General features: G+C 50.8%; 1 protein-coding gene and 1 non-coding gene across 4 annotated transcripts; one reads left to right on the top strand and one right to left on the bottom strand.

Annotated features, from left to right (window-relative positions):
- Positions 1–2657: 2657 nt before the first annotated feature.
- OTUB2 (OTU deubiquitinase, ubiquitin aldehyde binding 2) lies at positions 2658–23669 on the bottom strand. Of its 3 annotated transcripts, none has more exons than XM_029050252.2 (7): positions 23537–23656; positions 15064–15221; positions 14637–14732; positions 12415–12533; positions 7571–7655; positions 6106–6300; positions 2658–4469 (listed from the first exon to the last, which is right to left on the bottom strand). In XM_029050252.2, exons 2-7 carry the CDS (start codon positions 15067–15069, stop codon positions 4260–4262), a joined length of 711 nt encoding a protein of 236 aa, XP_028906085.1. In that variant the 5' UTR covers positions 15070–15221; positions 23537–23656; the 3' UTR covers positions 2658–4259. The 3 variants fall into 3 exon arrangements, with proteins under 3 accessions (XP_028906085.1, XP_007667541.1, XP_007667542.1); XM_007669351.3 differs by having other exon boundaries at positions 14637–14726; XM_007669352.3 differs by lacking the exon at positions 15064–15221 and having other exon boundaries at positions 14637–14726; positions 23537–23669.
- Positions 4524–4661, top strand: LOC114817734. The gene has a single exon (XR_003765592.1). It is a non-coding gene; the product is annotated as a small nucleolar RNA SNORA7 (small nucleolar RNA).
- Positions 23670–23898: the final 229 nt, after the last annotated feature.

Here is a 23898-nt window from a genome sequence, read left to right as displayed (position 1 = left end):
TGGCTGCCTATCCACCTCCACATCAAACAAAAACTCAGCATTAGTTTTAAAGCATTTCATCACCTGGCCCCCCTCCTATTTCACCTTGCTATTCTACTACAATTCAGCCCAAACACTTAGCTCCTCTAATGCTAACTTTCTCACGGTGCCTCCATTTTGCCTACCTCACCCACATCCTGCCTCTGGTCTGGAACACCCCCCCCCCCGTCCTCAAATTCAGCTGAAAGTTACTCTCCCCTCCCTCGCCCCCGCGACACACACAAACACTTCAAAGCCTTATTGAAGGCATATCTCCTCTACAGGAGCCATTCCCTGACTAACCACCCCACCCCCAGCCCCACCATATCCTTTCCTCTTCTCCCACTCCCTCCTGCGTCACCCTGACTTAATCCCTGTTTTTCTGCACTCCCAGCACCACAGCACTAGGTACGTATCTGCAATTTAATTATTCTTATATTAATGTCTGTCTCCCCCGGCAGACTGAGTTCACTGTGGGCAGGGAATGCGTCTGCTTATTGTTGTACTCTCCAAGCCCATAATACAGTGCTCTGCACACAGTAAGTGCTTAATAAATACAATTGAATGTGTTACTTGGGTCTGAAGGATAGTGCTTAAAGATGCATAGGGGACATGGGAGAGGTCATATAAGGCAAGTGAGGACTTAGGGATGGTCTCCTGGTGGAGCTGTGATTTTAATGGTAGACGAGGAAAGTCGTGGTCTGTTGTAGATGAAGTGAAGGGAAGCTCTGCCCCAGAGGGAGGATGTTGGGAAAGGGTCTGCAGCGAGATCGGTGACGTCCAAGTACAGTGAGGAAGTTTTTTTGATTTTAATGAAGCACTGACTGTGCCGAGCACTGACCTGAGCACTGAGGTTGGACACAGTCCCTTGTCCCATATAGGGCTCACAGTCCAAGTCTCCCCCATTTAGACTGCAAGCCTGTTATTGGGCAGGGATTGTCTCTATCTGTTGCCAAATTGTACATTCCAAGTGCTTAGTACAGTGCTCTGCACATAGTAAGCACTCAAATACGATTGAATGAGTGAATGAAAGTAGGAGGGAATAGGATTTAATCCCATTTTACAAAGGGCGGGGGGGCTGAGTAGTTAAGGGACTGGCCCATGGTCACGCAGCAGACTAGTGGAAGAGCCAATATTAGAACCCAGGTCTCTTGGCTTCCAGGCCCATGATCCTGCCACTAGACCATGTTGCGTGGAATCAGAGGAGCCAAGTGTGTGGGCTGGGTTATAGTGGCAGCATGGCATAATGGTTAGAGCATGGGCCTGGGAGTCAGAAGGTCATGGGTTCTAATCCCGGCTCTGCCACTTGTCTATGTGGCCTTGGTCAAGTCACTTAACTTCTCTGTGCCTCAGTTACTTCATCTGTAAAATGGGGATTAAGATTGTGAGACCCTATTTGCTTGTATCCACCCCAGTGCTTAGCACAGTGCCTGGCACATAGTAAGTGCTTAATAAATACCATAATTATCATCAGTGAGATGGGAGGGGGAGAGCTCCCCCTCCTACTCCCAAGATATCGGAATCGGGCTTAAATTGGGCTTCTAGTTTATAGCTGGAGGGGGGGACAGAGGGAAGGGATGAAGGGGCATATTTGAACAGCAGCAAGATCGGCATTGTCTTATTTTTCCAGTTACAATGATGGAATTTGCTGGGTCTTCTACTCTATCTGTCCCAGTCCCCACATGGCTAAAGGCACTGAGAGACTTCTGGCAGGGGTAAGGATGGGTGCAGTCTGATCCCTGCCAGAAAATCCATCAGGCCTCAGCAGCAGATACAACTGTGTCCTCCGTAGCGTCTCACTAAAAGCGTTCCCCCTGAGGTTACTGAAATCTGGGGAGCTTTTGGCTGTCTTATTTAATTAAGACTACCTATGAAAAATTTAAAAATCAGGCTACTAGTAAGTTAGAAAAGAATGAATAATGATATTTTCATATTTTGAGAAACGGCTGAAGTGAGGTGCTCAAACAATTCTGATTGGGCAAGGAGCCGGGCTAAAATTCAGGACAGCTGCAAAAGGCTTACCTCAGAGGAGTCAACCGAAGCAGGTCCTTGGGCCAAATCCCCAGACAACTGAGAACGAGTTCTTCTGCTATAGACACCTAGACCTTTGCCGAGGAAAAAAAGCCAAGGATGGAGACAATTGGCTAGGTTTGGGCCCAAACCAACCAGACCACTGCCTCGGCCCCAAGCTCCACCCTTTGAATTGCTCAGCCTCTTCTGGCTGGCAGGTAAAGTCATTTGGAGGCAACCTGTGGATGTTGGTCAGAGAGGAGGCGAGGAAAAGCGGTTCAGATAAGTCCGCTCATCCAGCCCCTGCCGGTGCCATGCCGTCCGGCGGCCCGCCGAGGAAACGGTTGGCCCTAGCCACCCTTTCAGTTTTGCCCAGCCCACCCACCTAAGCCAGGCTCTTGTGGCCCAGTGATTACGAGACTGAGCAGCCCAACACCTTCACTGCAGTGAAACATCCAGTGCTTCCTTTCCTATCATGTCCCAACCCACCGACAAAAGCAACTCAAACTCACCTGCCCATTCCCTGTCCCATCATTCCGGCTAACTTACCAGTGACACAGTAGTCCAGGTGACGCTTGGCTTTACTTCTGGTAGGCTAGCAGTACAGTAAAATGGCCAAACCACACAAACGCAATTCATGCCGGAGCCTTTTTAATGATCACAGAAAGCCGTCGAGAGCTAGGGTGGTGCCACAAAGATGCCAAGCAAGATCAAGACCCAGTTTGCCCCCACTTTACGACAAACACTGTGAGCTCGTTGTTGGGTAGGGATTGTCTCTATGTGTTGCCAAATTGTACTTTCCAAGTGCTTAGTACAGTGCTCTGCATACGGTAAGTGCTCAATCAATACAATTGACTGAATGAAACACCAGGTTTTCCAGATACCATGTGGAATGTTACTTACCAGACAAGGAATTGCAGATGGTCCAATGGGATTAGTCCCAAATTCTGCATTTTCTCAGCCCCTTTCCCCCAACACTAAAATGGGATCAGTTGAAGCATTACAAATGATCACACCCTCTTGTTTTTCCTCTTAAATGTTTGTGAAAATAAAGCCCCAAGGAGACGACATCTAGAATATGGCGGGACAAGCGCTGCCCCATTCTGGCGAGAGAACAACCGTGGGGGCCCCCTTCAGGTCCCCCTTCATGGGGAGAAACTGTCCACAGAGGCCTCCCTCCTTTTGTTCCTCAGCCCCCAAGTTTCTGAATGTGAATTTCCCCCAGCAGAGGACTACGTGTGCCACAGTAGGAAGGGGCAAGCTTGCTAGGGAAGGCTATCGCATGGCCCGACCGGGACCGCGACCTGTCCAGGGAAGGCGAGAGTTCCTGTGAGTCAAACCTCACTCGTCGAGTGGTCCCCGTTGCCCAGTTTTTTTTCGTAACGTGAACCGGCTCAGTGGACAGGAGACAGGAAATCACGGAGATCTGGGAGGCCCGGTCGATCAAACTCCCTCTCTGCCAAGCCGCAAATAGACATCTTCATCAAAGACAACCTCAATTTATACTCAGGATTTTCTCAATATCGCCTCCAGTGCCACCTCCTTACTGCGAGGCAATGGTATCCCAAAACATCTCAGCCTCCGCTACTTGAATTTTTGTTTGAAAAAAGGTGGCAGCCCCAGCCTCTCCCCAGAACTTCTCACAGAACTGGAACCCTAGGAGACACCCCAGAGGGGTAGAGGACTCTCTGAACCCTCTCGAGGCCTCTTCCCAGGGCTGGATGGGGCACCTCTGGTCAGCGTTTTTCCATTTTTAGTTATGGAAAACTATAAAGCCAAGGGAAGAGGGGCCTCAAGTTGTCAATTTCCTTAAGGAAGCAAATTCCCCAGCACAGCAAAGCCCAGCCCTGACCTGATTCTCACCAAGCACCAAACTTCACTACAAGGGGTACCAAAGGGATTGCTGAATAATTAAAGCTGGAGCCCTATTTATCTGGCCACATTGCTTCTCGCACTTAAGTGCCTTAAGTGCAATCAGGTTCCACGGAACTCCCATTTCCCCCCTTTGGGCAAGGACGAAGAGCCAACGTAAACACTAAAAATACCACCCAGATGCCCACTGGCTCAGTGACCTGCAAGGGTTTTAGAAAACAGCAATGATCCCATATCGACACCGTTCCCAAAGAGGATCTATCTGCATCTTCTAGTCAACGAAGCGTCTTATCACTTGAAGAGTGGAATATTCTATTTAGAATACACATCTACCCCAGAAGGCGCCCTCACCCCCTGCATCAATCCACTCCGGCTGCCGCATAAAGGATGTTGTAGTGTGATGCTTTGTAAAGCAGGTAAACTGATGGGCTGGCTGCTTCGGGAAACACGTGATGGTTCAGGGCGCCGTCCGCTTCATCCACGTACTCAACTTGAAGAGGAATATTCAGAGCCCGAGACAGCGCCGTGATCTGAACGTGGTCGCATTCCGTGGCCATTGGCTCCACTTCCTGGAAATGCCAACAGAGGGACGGGCTTTAGGCCGTGGCACCAAAACCCATCCATCCCTCTCAGGATCACACCTGGAGAGTTTCCAGTGCTCTACCAGCCTCGGCTACGAGAGGGAGAGTCGAGCAGAGGCATACCGATTGCATTTCTAGCTTGGGCAGTGGCTAGCGCGTGGAAGGTAATCTGCTACAAGTCAAAACTTACCTGTGTTAGGCAGCAGCGACATGGGAGAGAGTCGAGTGCAGACACTCAAGTTTACTGCGCAGAAGAAGGCAATGGTAAACAACTTCTGTATTTTACCAAGAAAACTCTGCGGATGCACTACCAGAACGATTGCAGACGGAGAGTGGTACGTTCTGGGAGAGATGGGTCCATGGAGTTGCTATGGATCAGAGACCACTGCCGAGTTGATGGCATAAGACAAGACCAAAATCCAAGCTGCCTACGGAGGCAAGCTAGACTCAGGAGGAGCTGCTTCTGTTCCCCACTAGAGAGGGGGCAAGGCAGAGTCTCACTCAGGTCCACACCGACTCACTAGTCAACAGACATGAAGGGTAATAAAAAAAGCAATGTAGCTGCAGACCCCTTTTGGTGGCACACATCCTCTCTTTACTGTGCATTTTGGGCTTTAGATCTCTATGGCGATTAAGTTTTCTCATTTCTTCTGTACGTTTGGCCTGCCTTCTGTGTTAGATCGTAAGCTTCTCAAGAGCGGGGTCCAAATGTAAAATTTGCCAGGCAGTTTCAGAGCATTCTGTGGAAATGTGCGCCACTTTGGCAGCTCCTTGACAAATCACAGACCAGATATAGAACCACGAAACGGTCGCAGAGGCAGATGTTGAAGCGGGGACTCTGACTTGCTGAGATTTGTATGGAGCTGGGAGCAAGGGGACAAGGAGGAGAAAGAGAAGGAGGAGGAGGAAGTAGAGGAGGAGGAGGAGATGGAGACCAGGCTGGTGGGGTCTGGTACTTCCAGGAAAAGCCGCCACCACTTCTCTTCCCAAACCCAGGATTCGGTCTCTGCTTGGAAGTCTCTCACTAGTCACCAGGTGACCACTGGTTACTGGCATCCAGAGGTAAGACACGGTCACTTAAAGCTGGGGAGGAATGGGCTTAAAAGAGGGTGAGAATAGAGGGGGGGATGAGGAGGGACTGAGGGAGAGCAAAGAAAAACAGGGAAGATACACCCACAGCCATCATCATCTCCCAAGGATTGGCGGCCACAGCAGGGGGCATTTCCATTCCCACTCCAGGGGAGGCAGTCCTGATTTTCTGAGCCGAACTAGGATGAATCACCGAGGCCCCGGCCCACCCCCTAACCCAGATTGGGCCACTGAGGCCGCTGCCTCCAGCTAGCACTCATGTGGACGGAAGGAACCCCATGATTCACAACCACTTTGGGGCACCTACTCCCATTAACACTAAAGCCCCCGGGCGGGGGTAAGGGCGGAGACGAGGCCCATCCTCCCAGTGGAGCAGAGAAGCACCATCTCCTGGGAATTCCTCATGGGAGCGGCCAACCCTTGGATCACGACCAACCACCTGGACAGCCTCACTGCTACCCATGTGTCAGAGGGATGGCCAAAGACCCGCCACCCCCGAGACAGTTGCCTGCTCCTTCTGTTCCGAGGCGCTAACCTGAGCACAGAAGTCTTTGACGTCCATCTCCTCGTCGACAAAATGGCGAAAGAAATCTGCTCGGTTCTTGATAAAGGCCGCCGTCAGAAGCCGGAGGAACTGGACAATTCTGTCAGAGTAACTCTGGTCGTTGAACACTTTCAGCAGGCTGGAAACCGAACTGTCTTTCTCCAACGACTCGACTGCACTGCAAAACTAAACCCAAGGTGAGCATCAGAGAGAGACGGGATCTCCCGGTCCTCTCGGGAGGACCCACCTGAAGCAGCCACAGAAGAATCCCGGGATCCATAGCCAATCCTGGACGGTAGCCCGGACCTCAGCTGTGTCACTGTTAATGACAAACCCATTTGCAGGCAGAATCTTTTTTACCCATCTAAGTGGAGTCTTCCCTTTAACTGGAGGAGTCTTTTAAAAGGGTACTGAGGTAGTCACCTGGAAAGTCTGGGGAAAGTCAGGGGACCTGGGTTCTAATCCCAGTTCTGCTTCAGGACTCCTGGGTGACCTTGGACAAGTCACTCAACCTCTCTGTGCCTTTTCCTCATCTGTAGAATGGGATGTGGGATAAGGGATCGCCTCTCCCTACCTCTTCGATCGTGAGTCCTATGTGAGACAGAGACTGTCTCCGATCTGATATTCATTCATTCAATATATTCACTGAGCGCTTACTATGTGCAGAGCACTGTACTAAGCGCTTGGAATGTACAAATCGGCAACAGATAGAGACAGTCCCTGCCCATTGACGGGCTCACAGTCTAATCGGGGGAGACAGTCAGACAAGAACAATAGCAATAAATAGAATCAAGGGGATGGACATCTCATTAAAACAACAGCAATAAATAGAATCAAGGTGATGTACATCTCATTTACAAAATAAATAGGGCAATAAAAATGTAGTCTTACCATGTCTTACCCCAGCCCTTAGAACGATGTTTTGGCACATGGAAAAGTCTTAATAAATACCGTACTTGAAATTAATTGAAGCAACTGAGTTTCTCATTTTGATATGCAAGCTTAAATGAGTTATATGAAAGGTTGGTTTTGTGGGGTTTTTTTTTAACGGTGTTTGTTTATTGAGTCCTTACTACGTGCAGAGTACTGGACTTAGCCCTTGGGGGAGTACAGTACAACAGAGTTGGTAGACACATTCTCTGCCCACATTGAGCCTACGGTCTCTTACAGTCCTCTAGCAGTCCCTCTGGGCAGGAACAGGAGCACCCCAGAAAAGGCTCTCCTCCTTGGAGTGCCAAGTCTTAGTGACATCCTCAGCTGGGCACCTGGAAACCCCAGACCCAGAAGTTCCAAAACAGGGCCCACGCCCATTCAGTCCTCTCGTCATCCATATCTTCCCACCTAGGGATCCAAACTCCACCAGGATTCGGCCGCTCTCTCGACAGGGTTCCTGGGGGAGACTCGTCACCCCCGGCCTCCTACCCCCGCAGGACGACCCACCTCACAACCTACTTACAGCTACGAAGAAGCTCCGAAACTTGGGCTCCTCAAATCCGGCCGATATGAGATCATTCGGGGTCTTCAGCAGCAGCTCTTTAAACCTGAAGGAAGAAAATAATGATAATTGGGGGATTTGTCCAATGCTTACTAGGTGCTACGGGGTTGAGACAAGAGAATTAGGTCAGACACTGATCCTGTTCCACATAGGACTCGCAGTCTAAGAGGGAGGGAAACAGCTTTCATATTCCCCTTTGACAAATGAGGGAACCGAGGCCTAGGGAAGTAAGCTTGCTGTGAGCACTGAATGTGTCTATCAACTCTGTTATATGTACTCTCCCAAGTGCTTAGTACAATGCTCCGTATGCAGTAAAAGCTTAATAAATTCCATTGATTGACTGTGACTTCATTCAGTTGTATTTATTGAGTGCTTACTTCAGTGTCGCCCTTGTACTTGCGTTTGCTGCCTTTATTCACCCCTCTTTTAGCCCCACAGTACTTATGTACACAGTCCTGATTTATTTATATTAACGTCCGTGTCCCCCTCTAGACCGCAAGTTTGTTGTGGGCAGCGAATGGGTCTACCAACTCTGTTATATTGTACTCTGAGCTTAGTCTTACGTTGTCGAGTCGTTTCCCACCCGTAGTGACATCACGGACACGTGATGATGACGATGGTATTTGTTAAGTGCTTACAAAGTGCCAAGCACTGTTCTAAGTGCTGGGGTAGATACAAGGTAATCAGGTTGTCCCACATGGGGCTCATAGTCCTAATCCTCATTTTACAGGAGGAGGTAACAGACACAGAGAAGTGAAGTGACTCTCTCCCAGAACGCCCCGCTTGCCATCTGCAATTGTTCTGGTAGTGTAACCAGAGAGTTTTCTTGGTAAAAATATGGAAGTGGTTTACCATTGCCTGCTTCTGCACAGTAAACCTGAGTCTCCGCCCTCAACTCTCTCCCGTGCCCCTGTTACCCAGCATGGGTGAGTTTTGACTCATAGCAGATTGCCTTCCACTCGTTAGCCGCTGCCCAAGCTAGGAATGGAATGGGTATGAATCTGTTTGACTCTCCCGCTCATTGCCGAGACCGGAAGAGTGCTGGAAACTCTCCAGGTGCAACCCTGAGATGGGCCTATCTTAGTACTATTGCATTATTGCAGAGTTTAGTACAGTGCTCTGCACACAGTAAGCACTTAATAAATACTATCGATTGATTGGAAATCCCTCCCGTACCCCTCCTCTCATCGCCGCTTCATCTGCCAACTAAAGAGGAGCCCCCAGCTCCCCTGGCAGAGGAGACAGGGAGGGGTAGGAATTGGGGGAGGGGGCTGCCGGCCGTGGGTGGAGTGGCTCTCTGGAGGGATCAGTGCCTCATGATCACGGTACTCATTCAGGTGTTAACAATGTGCCAAGCACTGTGCTGAACACGGGAACAGATGTCATTCTGTTGGATCAAAGAAGGAGATAGGTAATGCCTGGGATCCACTCTGCCGATTTGGAGAAGGGTGGGGTTGCAGCCCGAGTGTCCTCCGTCTGTAAATTTCTCCTCCCCGCGGAGGGGGCCAGGACCACCAAAAGGGTGTCTCCCGCTCCCTTCCGGGTTGCCCTGATTTACTCCCTTCATTCATCACCCCCTCCCAGCCCCACAGCACTGATGCATATATCTGTAATTTCTTTATATTAATGTGTGCCTTCCCCTCTAGACTGTAAACTCATTACGGGCAAGGAATGATTATAAATTATACTCTCCCAAGCGGTTAGTACAGTGCTCTGCACACAGTAAGTGCTCAATAAATAGAACTGACTGACAGTGGGACTACTACTCCCAGGAGACGGGACCCAGGTCTTCCAAGGGCAAGAGACAGAAGTAGTATCCCTGCCCTACTTTCCCAGAGCTCTGGAGATCCTCGGCTCCCCTAACGCCAACCTGTTCACTGGACCTCAAGCCCATCTATCCCACCGCCGACCCCTCACTGCGTCATTCCCTCGGGCCCAAAATCCTCTCCCCCCTTCATATCTAACAGACCACTTGCTCTCCCCACCTTCTAAAACCTCCTAAAATCACATCTCCTCCAAGAGACGGTCCCCAACAATTCCTTCATTTCCCGCCCTCCTCTCTGGGTCAACTCTACGCTCGGATCTGTACCCCTTAAGCATTTGATATTCACCCCATTCTCAGCCCCAGGTTACTTATGGACATTTCCTTACACACCATCTGTAATTTATTTAAATGTCAGCCTCCCCATCTAAACTTTGGACTCTGGGTGGGCGGGGAACGTCTCTTCCAACTCCTGTATGTTCTCCCAAGCAGTTAGCACAGTGCAGCTGCATAGCCTAGTGGAAAGAGCCCAGAAGACATGGATTCTAATCCCAGCTCCGCCTTTTACTTGCTGTGTGACCTTGGGCAAGTCACTTAACTTCTCTGGACATCAGTTTCTCAACTGTAAACCTCTCTGGACCTCAGTTTCTCAACTGTAAAATAGGGATTCAATAACTGTTCTCCCTCCTCTGATCTAGAGTTCTATATGGGACAGGAACTGTGTCCACCCTTCATATCTATCTTTCTAGATGGACAGAAATAGATGGCATTTGTTAAATGTTTACAATGTGCCAGGCACTGTACTAAGGGCGAGGGTAGATAAAAGTTAATTAGATTGGACACGTGATTAACTGCTTAACTTGTATCCACCCCAGTGCTTAGAACAGCACTGGCACATAACACACTTAACAAATGCTATTTTAGTGGAATACTTGGCATACAGTAAGGGCTCAATAAACACCACTGACTGACTGATTGATAGATTGATTGGAGAAAGGGGAGGGGTCAATGAAGGGGAAGGCGAGAACTATTCTGCCCTAGGTCACCTCTCTCATCCTTTCCCCGGAGGGAATTCCCACCAGTCTGTGCAGGGTCCCTCTCTCACTGAAGACCCCGGCAGCCTTTGAAGCTGGCAGAGCCCCAAGGGCAGCCCATAGACAGCCCGTGTGTCACTTCTTATCCCTTGGGAAGCCCTCTGCGAGCTGGGACTTGCCCAGCCATGGTGGGAGGGGGCACCGGGGCTCACCCCTCCATCCTCCAGCCCCGGATTTCCACAGCAAACCCCGACTCCGGGTACCGGTCCCCAGCTCGGAGATGGATAGTTGGTTGCTGGAAACCCGGCTGGCGGCACGGTAGACGGTTTCTCGGGCGGGCCAGAGAGGCGGCATTCCCCTGCAGCGGGGACCGAGGCCACTGTGCACTGCAGGATGCTCCCCGGGGCTGACGTGACCTGCTCTAGACTTTCTTTTTCAGAAATTCTGCAGCTGAGCACACTTTGGCAAAGGCCCAGTGTGTCAGCCTGGCCAGGCTGGGTGGGGATGGGGAGATCTGCTCCCTCTACGAGCAGAAAATCCCCCCGGTCAGCCCCTTAATAATAATAATTATGGTTTTTATTAAGCACTTACTCTGTGCCATGCATTGTACTAAGTGCTGGGGTGGATACAAGCAAATCGGGTGGGACACCCAGTTCCTCTCCGACGTGGGCCTGACAGTCTCAATCCCCATTTTAGAGATGAGGTAACTGAGGCACAGAAAAGTGAAGTGACTTTCTCAAGGTGACCCAGAAGACAAGTGGCAGAGCTGGCATTAGGACCCATGACCTTCTGACTCCCAGGCCCATGCTCTATCCACTATGCCACGCTGCTTCTCTTTGTCTCTGTTAAAAAATTAGCCTCTGATAACAATATTAATGACGATACCAACTGTAGTCTTTGTAAGCACTTTGGCACTTCGTGCCAAGCCTGTACTAAGCAATGGGGTGGATACAAGCCGGTCAGGTCCATCCCACGTGGGACTCACATTTTCAGTAGGAGGGAGAAGCAGAGTGGCCTAGTGGAGAGCACATGGGCTCGGGAGTCAGAGGGCCTGGGTTCTAAACCCAGCACTGCCATTTGTTCGCTGTGTGGCCTTGGGCAAGTCACTTAACTTCTCTGTGCCTCAGTTTCCTCATCTGTAAAATGAGGATTAAGACTGTGAGCCCTATGTGGGACAACCTGTGTCCAACCTGATTAGGTTGTATCTACCCCAGTCCTCAGTACAGAGCTTGGCACATACTAAGAGCTTAACAAATAGCATAATAAAAATCCCCATTTTATAGGTGAGGGAACTGAGTCACAGAAACGTTAAGTGACTTGCCCAAGGCCGGAAAATGAACGAGTGGCAGTGCAGGATTTGAACCCAGCTCCTCGGACTCCCTGGCCCGTTCTCTTTCCACTAGGCCACGCTGTTGCTTCTCTGTTAGATAAGATTCCTCTAAGCCGGATGACAATCTTTCCCAGAAACCTCCAGAGAAGAATGCTTTCTTCAGCCTCCTTCAGCAGCTGTTCAATTCTTACTAGCCCTAGAAAGAGACAGTGTGATACAGTGAAAAGATCACGAGACTGGGAGTCAGGAAACTGGCTTCTAAACCCAGCTCTGCCTTTGTGACCTTAGACAAATCACTTAACTTCTCTGTCGGTCTTCACCTGTAAAATGGGGATAAGATTCCCGCTCTCTCCACTTACACTGTCTTTGAGACTGTCCCCAGTCTGATTATCTTGTTTCTACTCCGGTGTGTAGCACGGGGCTTAACACTGTGGGCAGGGGCTGTCTCTCTTTACTGCTGAATTGTACTTTCCAAGCACTTAATACAGTGCTCTGCACACAGTAAACGCTCAATAAACATGACTGAATGAATGGATAATAGCAATAATAATGCTAGCATTCAAAGAGTCAAACCACCAGCCCTGGCTGAACGGCAGAATTCAGTGAAAATGAAAATCTTGATGCTCAGCACGGCCAGCGTCATCCTGCGGACGGAACACCCACATGAGCTGTGACTTACCTGAGGATTTCTCTGTCGTTCCCAAGAAGAGACTCCAAGTAGGCAAAGCCCAACGCTCGGTAAAAGCAGTTCCCGTCGCCTTTTGTCTTCCTGACCGAAGTAAACCTTTTGCTGAGTTCCTTGGTGGACAGAAATCATGGTCACTGACCTGGAAGGCACAAGTGGATCAAGCCCCCTGGATTCTCCTCCTGCCGCATATCATTCTGCAGGCCGACCCGGGGAGAGAGAGAGATCTGGCTAGGAACGCCATCTCCCCAGCTTTCCCGACCAACAACTCTCTATGGCCCAGAGGCCTGGGGCAGCGCTGCCCTAAACAGCATCAATCATCAACAGTGGTATTTACTGAGTGCTTTTTTATGGAATCTGTTAAGCGTTTACTAGGTGCCAGGTACGGTAATAAGCTTTGGGGTAGATACCAGATAATCAGGTTGGACTCGGTCATGTCTCACATGGGGCTCACAGTCTTAATCCCTGTTTTCCAGATTACAGCATTTAGGCACAGAAAGGATTAAGTGACTTGCCCAAGGTGACACAGCAGACAAGTGGCAGAGAGGGAATCCAGGTCCTCTGACTCCCAGGCCTCTGCTCTTTCCATTAAGCCACGCTGCTTCTCTAAGTTTTGTGTGCAGAACACTGTACTGTGCATCTGGGAGAGTCACGATACAACGCAGTCGGTAAACATGTTCTCTGCCCACGAGGAATTTACAACTCTGAGGATGTGAAATCTAGGGACTGAACACACATTCCCTGAATGCCTCTTGGCAGAGGAAACACAGTACGTGAGCTCAAGTCGTTTTTTATATCGATGGCGGGAGTGGGAGAAAAGGGGGTTGGACGTTTCAGGGGAATCTGCATATTTCTTACTTATGAAGAAGCCCAAGTCGGGAAAGTTTCGAGGGTAGAATTCCTCCCGCAGATAAATAAATAAATTGAGGTATTTGTTAAGCGCTTACTATGTGCAAAGCACTGTTCTAAGCACTGGGGGATACAAGGTAAACAGGTTGTCCCACGTGGGGCTCCCAGTTTTAATCCCCATTTGACAGATGAGGGAGCTGAGGCACGGAGAAGTAACCTGCCCAAGGTCACACAGCTGACTAGCGGCAGAGCCGGCATTAGAACCCGTGACCTCTGACTCCCTAGCCCGCGCTCTTTCCACTGAGCCACGCTGCAGAGTCTCTCAGCCTCTTGGAACAGACCTGGAACGGTGGGAACTTTGAGGAAAATTCCCAAAGAAATAGGGAAGCCCCGTCCCTGCTGCCAGTGGAGAGCGGGCCCTGCTCCTACAGAAGCAGGTGAACTCTAGCCCCGGCTGAGTTTGTGAGCCGTCTTGTTGGACTAGCCCACCCGAGTCACTTGTGTGCAAGGAACGTGTTTACCAACTGTCTTGGAGTGTACTCTCCCAAGTGCTTAGTACAGTGTTCTGCTCACAGTAGGCAGGGAATAAATATGATTGACTGATCTTACACATCCCGGAGGAGAAGGTAGAGTGATCTCCTCGCCATCACCCGCTCAGTTCCGCACGAATGTCTCTGCTCTCCTGGCAGGCCCCGGCCCACCCAGCCCATCCCAGGGGCACCCTGGCCCCAGGCTCCCGCCTCCCCTACCCGGTCCATGAGCCTTTTCTGCCCCACTGCTTGGCAGGACACACTGATGACCTCTTCGCATGGCCTAGAGAAGCAGCGTGGCCTACTGGATACAACAAGGGTCTGGGAGTCAGAAGCACCTGGGTTCTGGCCCTGGCTCTGCCACTCATCTGCTGTGTGACTTGGGGCCAGTCACTTCACTTCTCTGTGCCTCAGTGACCTCATCTGTAAAATGGGGATTAAGACTGTGAACCCCACGAGGGACATGGGTTGTGTCCAATCTGATCACCTTGGATCAAGCCGCCTGGCTCAGTGGAAAGAGCCTGGGCTTCGGAGTCGGAGGTCACGGGTTCGACTCCCGGCCCTGCCACTTGTCAGCTGGGTGACTGTGGGCAAGTCACTTAACTTCTCTCTGTGCCTCAGTGACCTCATCTGTAAAATGGGGATTAACTGTGAGCCTCACGTGGGACAACCTGATTACCCTGTATCTCCCCCAGCGCTTAGAACAGTGCTGTAACAACAGCTTAACAACTACCAACATGATCAAGTCCAGTGCTTAAAATGGTGCCTGGCACATAGTAAGAACTTAAAGACCATAAAAAAAAAAAAATCCGGGTATCGCCCCAAATCTGTCCTTACCTGAATTTTTCGCTGATAGATTCGGTTTTCGGGATGTTCGTTGAGGATGGACAGAATGTCACATTTCTCAGATATCAGGTTGAATGACGGCTTGTTCTGAAAAATAGAGGAAGAAAAATAACCACGGATATTTCTATGTCCTAGGACTGCCGGGCGGCAGGGGGACAGCCAGGAGAGGATGGGCAAGTCACCGGTTAGCACCGTTCCCGGCGGCCCCGGCCCCACAGCTCTGGGTTTCTCTTTTGCTCAGTAACGATCAAGGTAGGCTGGGCGAGGCTCAACCAAAAGCGTTAAAATTAGTCGAGCGACGGACTTGTTTGAAAGGGACCCAGAATTTTGTGAGTGAATGACGGATGGGGGAGAGGTTTCTGCACTATGATGGATCATGAGACTCACTGGACACCAAGCTTAGTTACAGAGTACCTACCTGCATTCACTGGGTAATCATCACTGTAAACTGAAGACCCTCAAAACTGTGAGAGTGAAACAGAGGGAAAGAGAGCAGAGGATCCTTGCCTCCATCTCACGCCAACCAGCGGCCAAGCTAAGGGGAATCCTGGAGGCCAACCACAGACGTGCTAACTCCTGGAGAGAGAGAGAGAGAGAGAAAGAAAAGAGAGGGAAAGATGGGGCGAGAGGAGATACAGGGAGAAAGGGCCCCGGGATGGGGGAAGACAGGGGGATGAGGGAAGAGAAGGAGTGGAAAGGGAGGGAAAGGTGGGGAGGGAGAGGGATGAACTGCCTTGGGTTATTTGGTTTGTAGGGACACAGTCTAGACCAAAGCAAATACCTTTCTTGCCTCAGGTGCTCAAGAAAGGTGCCTTTGAGCCTTCGCTTGCCTAAATTCAGGTGTGACATAACAATGATAATAATAATAATGGGATTTGTCAAGAGCTCACTATGTGTCAAGCACTGTCCTAAGTGCTGGAGAAGATACAAGCTATTTGGGTTGGACACAGCACCCATCCCCCATAGGGGTCATAGTCTTAATCCTCATTTTACAGATGAAGTAACTGAGGCACAGAGAAGTGAGGTGATTTGCCCAAGGTCACACGGCAGACAAGCGGCGGAACCGGAATTGGAATCCAGGTCCTTGTGAGTCCCAGGTCCATGCTCTATCCACTAGGCGAAACTGCTTCCCTGACACCCACCCTGAGTGAAACCAAGCAGGCGGCTCCCAGCCGGGAGCACCGCTGGAGAGCTTTGGTGCCTCTGCTGCTGTTTACCAGCCTCAAATCCCAGGCCCCTAACCTGGCCGTTCCGAATCACCGATCTCCAGATCTTCCATTCTGACCAGTACGCAGCCATGTCTGTTGCCGAACTGTACATTCCGAGCGCTTAGTACAGTGCTCTGCGCATGGTAAGCGCTCAATAAATAGCGTTGAATGAATGAATGTCATTTCCGCCCCTCCTCCCCTGGGATCGGCACCTCCCAGGAGGGGCTGGGGGATGGTGTCTACCTTCCGTGACCGGAGGACAGAGGCCCCATCTCCCGGCCCGTCAGAGAGGAGTCGAAGACCTACCGTCCACAACCTATGTGACAGAGCTCCCGGCCCACAGTCCGCTCGGAGCCCGCACGTTGGCACGGCTAGGGAGGGGCAGGATTGAGACTCTGGACTTGCTCACGCTGCGTAGAGGCATTACTGTTTGATCCCCCCGGGCCCTGAGTCCCTGAGGAGGCTGGCACTCCACCTCAGGCTCCGGCTTTACGCGCGAGAATCATCATCAAGTTAACATTTAGTGATTAGAAGCCTCTTTATCGAGGTCACAAAGCAGTTCATTCATTCCATCGTACTTATGGAGCGTTTGCCGTATGCAGAGCACTGTATTCATTCATTCAATAGTATTTATTGAGCGCTTACTATGTGCAGAGCAGCTGTGTGACTGTGGGCAAGTCACTTGACTTCTCTGTGCCTCAGTTCCCTCATCTGTAAAATGAGGATGAAGACTGTGAGCCCCACGTGGGACCACCTGATTCCCCTGTGTCTACCCCAGCGCTTAGAACAGTGCTCGGCACATAGTAAGCGCTTAACAAACGCCAACAAAAATTGTCTATCTGTGGCCGAACTGTTCATTCCAAGCACTTAGTACAGTGCTCTGCGCATAGTAAGCGTTCAATAAATATGACAATGAATGAATGAATGAGAGAGAGGAGTCAAGGATAATGCCAAGGTCGCGGGCTTCTGAGAAAGAAAGAATGGCGGTGCCGCCTAAAATAAGGGGAAAGTCAGAGGGAAGACAGACTGGGCCTGGAACCCAAGTCCCTCTGCCTCTCATTCATTCATTCCATAGTATTTATTGAGCGCTTACTATGTGCAGAGCACTGGACTAAGCGCTTGGAATGGACAGTTCGGCAGCCCAAGCCCTACCCACTGGGCCATCCAGCCGGAGGCAAGGGCAGAAGAGAACGGACAGAGAAAGAAGAGCAAAGAGAGGACGAGAGGCCTGGAGTGCTGGGGAGGGTGGTGTTGGATCGTAGCCAGAGCTTGTTAAATCAGCCCCACCTCACCGCAGCGACTACAAGCGGGGCAGGGCGGGGTGGAAGGAAAGGGGCCTCAGTCTAGATCGTAAACTCCTCCACTAGAATTTCTTTAAATGGCATTTGTTAAGTGCTTGCTATGTGTCAAGCACCGTTCTAATTCACTCAATAGCATTTATTGAGCGCTTACTATGTGCAGAGCGAGGTACCAAGCGCTTGGAATGGACAATTCGGCAACAGATAGAGACAATCCCTGTCCGGTGACGGGCTCGCAGCCTAATCAGCGTGGCTTAGTGGAAAGAGGCCGGGCTTGGGAGCCAGAGGTCATGAGTTCGAATCCCGGCTCTGCCACTGGTCAGCTGGGTGACCGTGGGCGAGTCGCTTAACTTCTCTGTGCCTCAGTGACCTCATCTGTCAAATAATAATGTTGGTATCTGTTAAGCGCTTACTATGTGCCGAGCACTGTTCTAAGCGCTGGGGTAGACACAGGGGAATCAGGTCGTCCCACGTGGGGCTCACAGTCTTCATCCCCATTTTACAGATGAGGTCACTGAGGCACCGAGAAGTTGAGTGACTCGCCCAAAGTCACACAGCTGACGAGTGGCAGAGCCGGCATTCGAACCCATGACCTCTGACTCCAAAGCCCGTGATCTTTCCACTGAGCCGTGCTGCTTCTCTGGGGATTAACTGTCAGCCTCACGTGGGACAACCTGATTACCCTGTATCTCCCCCAGCGCTTAGAACAGTGCTCTGCAGATAATAAGCGCTTAACAAACACCAAAGTTGTTATTATTAATCACTAGGGTAAGCACAAGTTTATCAGGTTGGTCACAGTCCCTGCCCGACCTGGGACTCACAGTCTAAATTGGAAGGAGGAGGATTTAATCCCCCTTTTTCAAACGAGGGGACTGAAGCACAGAGAAGTTAAGTGACTCGCCCCAGGTCACGCAGCAGGGCAAAGTAGAGCCGGGCCGAGAACCCGGGTCCTCTGACTCCCGGGCTGGTGCTCTTTCCACAAAGCCACGCTGCTCCGCAATCTTCTACATGGTGAAACTCCTCGAGGGCAGGGATCATCGCCACCAAGCAGACAAACGGCGTGGCTTAGCCAAAAGAGCCGGGGCTTGGGACTCGGAAGTCATGGGTTCCAATCCCGCCTCCGCCGCTTGTCAGCTGTGTGACTTTGGGCAAGTCACTTCTCTGGGCCTCAGTGACCTCATCTGGAAGATGGGGGTTAAGACTGTGAGTCCCATGTGGGACAACCTGATTACCTTGTATCCACCCAGCGCTTAGCACGGTACTTGGCACAGAGTAAGTGCTCCACAAATGCCATCATTATTATCAATTTTGTTGAACTCCGTCGACTGGCACTTATTCATTCATTCAATAGTATTTATTGAGCGCTTACTATGTGCCGAGCACTCTACTAAGCGCTTGGAATGGACAATTCAGCAACAGCTAGAGACAATCCCTGCCCAGTGAGGGGCTGACAGTCTAATCAGCGCTTACTGTGTGCGGAGCACTGGACTAAACGCTCGGGAGAGTGAACTACTCTCCTAAGCATTGCGTACAGTGCTCTTGAAAAATACCACTGACCGGCAAGCACAGGAGCGCTTAGAGGCCCGGGGATCCTCCCGACCCAATCTGCTCTCAGAGAGGGGCTGAAATAGGGAGGGGCAACTGAGTCTGCGGTTCTAATAATGTCGGTATTTGTTAAGCGCTTACTCTGCGCAGAGAGGGTGATCAGGCTGTCCCACGTGGGGCTCACAGTCTTAATCCCCATTTTACAGATGAGGTCACTGAGGCACAGAGAGGTTAAGTGACTTGCCCACGGTCACACGGCTGACTTGATTCGAACCCATGACCCCGGACTCCCAAGCCCGGGCTCTTTCCACTGGGCCACGCTGCTTCTCTAGCTGCTGGATGGCGGAAAAGCGGGACAAAATCCCGGGATCGGGGTCTTCCTACCCCAGTCCGGGCTTCCCGCCCCAAGACAAGGGGGAGGCCGGGGATAATTACGGTACTTGGGCCCTTACTATGTGCCAAGCACTGTGTTAAGCGCTGGTGTAGATACACTCTAAGCTCATTGCGGGCAGGGAACGTGCCTGCTAGTTCTTTTCTAGTGTACTCTCCCGAGCGTTTAGTACAGTGCTGTGCACACAGTAAGCGCTCAATAAGTGCCAATCGTACTTATCGGGCACTTACTGTGAGCAGAGCACTGTACTACGCTCTGCGCACAGTAAGCGCTCAATAAGTACCACTGATTCATTCGATCGAATTTTATCGAGCGCTTTCCATGTGCAGAGCACTGTACTAAGGTCTGAACGCAGTAAGCGCTCAATAAGTACCACTGATTCATTCGATAGAATTTTATCGAGCGCTCACCATGTGCAGAGCACTGAACTCAGCTCTGCACATAGTAAGCGCTCAGTAAGTACCACTGATTCATTCAATCGAATTTTATCGAGCGCTTACTATCTGCAGAGCACTGTACTAAGCTCCGCCCACAGTGAGCGCTCAATAAGTACCACTGATTCATTCAATCGAACTTATCGAGCGCTTACCACGTGCGGAGCACTCTTCTAAGCTCTGCGCACAGTAAGTGCTCAATAAGTACCACTACACTTATTTTTTTTTTTATTATCAATTCATTCAATCGTAGTTATCGAGCGCTATGTGCGGAGCACCGCACTAAACTCCGCACACAGTAAGTGATCAATAAGTACCACCACTTCTTTTTTTAATTACTAATTCATTCAGAGATACCGAGGTCTTACTAGGTGCAGACCACTGTACTAAGCTCCGTCCAAAGTAAGTGCTCAGTAAGTACTTATCGAGTGCTTACTAAATGCAGAGCACTGTAACAATAATGATAATAATAATAATGATGATGATGATGGCATTTGTTAAGCGCTAACTATGTGCGAAGCACCGTCCTAAGCGCTGGGGAGGATACAAGGTGATCGGGTTGTCCCACATGGGGCTCACGGTCTTCATCCCCATTTTACAGATTGGGTCACTGAGGCCCAGAGAAGTGAAGTGACTTGTCCAGAGTCACCCGGCTGACAGGCGGCAGAGCCGGGATTCGAATCCGTGACCTCTGACTCCCCAACCCCGGGCTCTTTCCACTGAGCCACGCTGCGGCTATGTGCGGAGCACTGGACTAAACGCTGGGACTCAACCGTATATATTTCCATCACCCTATTTATTTTGTTAATGAAATGTACATCGCCTCGATTCTATTTAGTTGCCATTGTTATTACGAGACGTTCTTCCCCTCGACGCCGTTTACTGCCATCGTTCAGCCCGTCAGACGGCAGGGCCCGTCTCTATCTGTTGCCGACTTGTTCATTCCAAGCGCTTAGTACAGCGCTCTGCACATAGTAAGCGCTCAATAAATACTACTGAATGAACGAATGACTGGACAATTGGGCAACGGAAAGAGACCATCCCTGCCCAACGTCGGGCTCACAGTTGATCTCCCCTCTCCCTCAACCCCTCCGGGTTGAGGGGAGAAATGAAAAGTCCCCAGCGGAAGGGGAGAGGAGCCGGACAGGCTGTAAACTCGGCGTGGGCAGGAAAAAATGTGTCTTTCCTGTTGTTTTGGACTCTCCCAAGCTCATAGTTCATTCAGTAGTGTTTATTGAGTGCTTACTATGTGCAGAGCACTGGACTGAGCGCTTGGAATGGACAATTCGGCAATAGAGACCATTCATTCACTCATTCAATAGTATTTACTGAGCGCTTACTATGTGCAGAGCACTGTACTGAGCGCTTGGAATGGACAATTCGGCAACAGATAGAGACCATTCATTCAATAGTATTTATTGAGGGCTTACTATGTGCAGAGCACTGTACTGAGCGCTTGGGATGGACAATTCGGCAATAGATAGTGTTGGTATTTGCATTTGTTAAGCGCTTACTATGTGCAGAGCACTGTTCTAAGCGCTGGGGTAATTGCAGGGGAATCAGGTTGCCCCGCGTGAGGCTCACAATCTTCATCGCCATTTTCCAGATGGGGTAACTGGGGCACAGAGAAGTGAAATGACTTGCCCACAGTCACACAGCTGACGCGTGGCAGAGCCGGGATTCGAACCCATGCTCTCCGACTCCCAAGCCCAGGCTCTTTCCACTGAGCCACGCTGCTTCCACTTGAGACCATTCATTCATTCATTCATTCAATAGTATTTATTGAGCGCTTACTATGTGCAGAGCACTGTACTAAGCGCTGGGAATGGACAGTTCAGACCATCCCTGCCCAATGACGGGCTCACAGTCTAATCGGGGGAGACAGCAAAGCAAAAGAGAACAAAACAAAAACAAGACTACATCATCATTATGCCATCATTATTATTATCATAGTCGGTGCTCAGTTAATACTATTACAGCGTGGCTCAGTGGAAAGAGCCCAGGCTTGGGAGTCAAAGGACATGGGTTCGAATCCCGGCTCTGACACGTCTCAGCTGGGTGACTTTGGGCAAGTCACTTCACTTCTCTGGGCCTCAGTTCCCTCCTCTGTAAAATGAGGATGAAGACTGGGAGCTTCACGTGGGACAACCTCATTCCCCTGTATCTACCCCAACGCCTAGAAGAGTGCTCTGCACATAGTAAGCGCTGAACAAATACCATCATTATTATATTATTATTCACTTCTCTGTGCCTCGGTTACCCAGTCTGTAAAATGGGGAGGAAGACCGTGAGCCCCATGTGGGACAACCCGATCACCTTGTATTCCCCCCCCCCCCCCCCACCAGCGGTTAGAACAGTGCTCTGCACATAGTAAGCGCTGCACAAATACCATCACTTCTCTGGGCCTCAGTGACCTCATCTGTAAAATGGGGATGAAGGCCGTGAGCCCCACGTGGGCCCACCTGATGACCCTGTATCTACCCCAGCGCTGGGAACAGTGCTCGGCACATAGTAGGCACTCAACAAATACCATCCTTATTATTATTACTTCACTTCTCTGGGCCTCAGTTACCCAATCTGTAGAACGGGGATGAAGACCATGAGCCCCACGTGGAACAACCCCATCACCTTGTATCCTCCTAGCGCTCAGAACAGTGCTCTGCATATAGTAAGTGCTGAACAAATACCATCATTACAGTCAGCGCTCGTGGCTCAGTGGAAAGAGCCCGGGCTTGGGAGTCAAAGGTCATGGGTTCGAATCCCGCCTCTGCCCCTTGTCAGCTGTGTGACTGTGTGCAAGTCACTTCACTTCTCTGGGCCTCAGCTTCCTCATCTGTCAAATGGGGATTAACTGTGAGCCTCATGTGGGACCACCTGATGACCCTGTATCTACCCCAGCGCTTAGCGCAGTGCTCGGCACATAATAAGTGCTTAACAAATTCATTCATTCATTCAATAGTATTTATTGAGCGCTTCCTATGTGCAGAGCACTGTCCTAAGCGCTTGGAATGGACAAATCGGTAACAGATAGAGACGGTCCCTGCCCTTTGACGGGCTTACGGTCTAATCGACAAATCCCAACATTATTATTATTATTATTGCATGGGACCACCTGACGGCCCCGTCTCTCCCCCAGCGCTTAGAACAGTGCTCTGCACCTAGTCAGCGCTTAACAAATACCAGTATTATTAAAATGGGGATGAAGACTGGGAGCCTCCCGTGGGCCCACCTGATGACCCTGTCTCTCCCCCAGCGCTTAGCACAGTGCTCTGCATGGGTTCGAATCCCAGCTCTGCCCCTTGTCAGCTGTGTGACGGTGGGCAAGTCGCTTCACTTCTCTGGGCCTCAGTTCCCTCATCTGCAAAATGGGGATGAAAACTGTGAGCCCCACGTGGGACCACCCGATGACCCCGTCTCTCCCCCAGCGCTTAGCACAGTGCTCTGCACCTAGTAAGCGCCTAACAAATACCCACATTATTATTATCATTACTATCGATTAGACTGTAAGCCCGTCAAACGGCAGGGACCGTCTCTGTTGCCGACTTGTTCACCCCAAGCGCTTAGTACAGTGCTCTGCACATAGTAAGCGCTCAATAAATAGAGAAGCAGCGTGGCTCAGTGGAAAAGGCACGGGCTTTGGAGTCAGAGGTCATGAGTTCGAATCCCAGCTCTGCCACTCGTCGGCTGTGTGACCGTGGGCAAGTCACTTCACTTCTCTGGGCCTCAGTTCCCTCATCTGGAAAATGGGGATGAAGACTGGGAGCCCCACGTGGGACGACCTGATTCCCCTATGTCTACCCCAGCGCTTAGAACAGTGCTCGGCACAGAGTAAGCGCTTAACAGATACCAACATTATTATTATTATTATTATTATTAAATACTATTGAATGAATGAATGGATGGATGGATGATTGACAGGTGGGGCGCGCGCATGCGCCCTGGCAGGGAGCGCAAGGAGCGCCCCCCAGTGGTCGCCCGCGTCCTCCCACCCCCGGCTCCGACCGACGGCACTGACCATAGTGACCGGTGTCTCTCCCCGACGGGCGAGCGGAAGGGCGAGCGAAGTAACCACAGGCAGGTCCGGGCCGAAGTAGGAAAGAAACCTCCCTCCCGCCCGCCCGGCCAACAACAGGTTAGCGCCCGACGCCACCCTAAAAAAAAACTCCCCGCCCCCGAGATTGACGGCCGCCGCCTCCAATCGGAAACCGGGAACGCCGTGACGTCACCCAAGGGGGCGGCACCCGAGGCGCCCTAGACCAATAGGCGCGCTCCGACGCGTTGGAGCCCCGCCCCCTTTTAAAGAGACACCACACCCTCAATTAGCGGTGGAGTCATATAATAATGTGGGTATTGGTTAAGCGCTGACTAAGGTGCAGA

This window comes from Ornithorhynchus anatinus, chromosome 1 (genome assembly GCF_004115215.2).
Source record: "Ornithorhynchus anatinus isolate Pmale09 chromosome 1, mOrnAna1.pri.v4, whole genome shotgun sequence".
In the NCBI taxonomy this organism is placed as follows: Eukaryota; Metazoa; Chordata; class Mammalia; order Monotremata; family Ornithorhynchidae; genus Ornithorhynchus; species Ornithorhynchus anatinus.
This window is presented reverse-complemented; position numbering and strand designations above follow the sequence as displayed.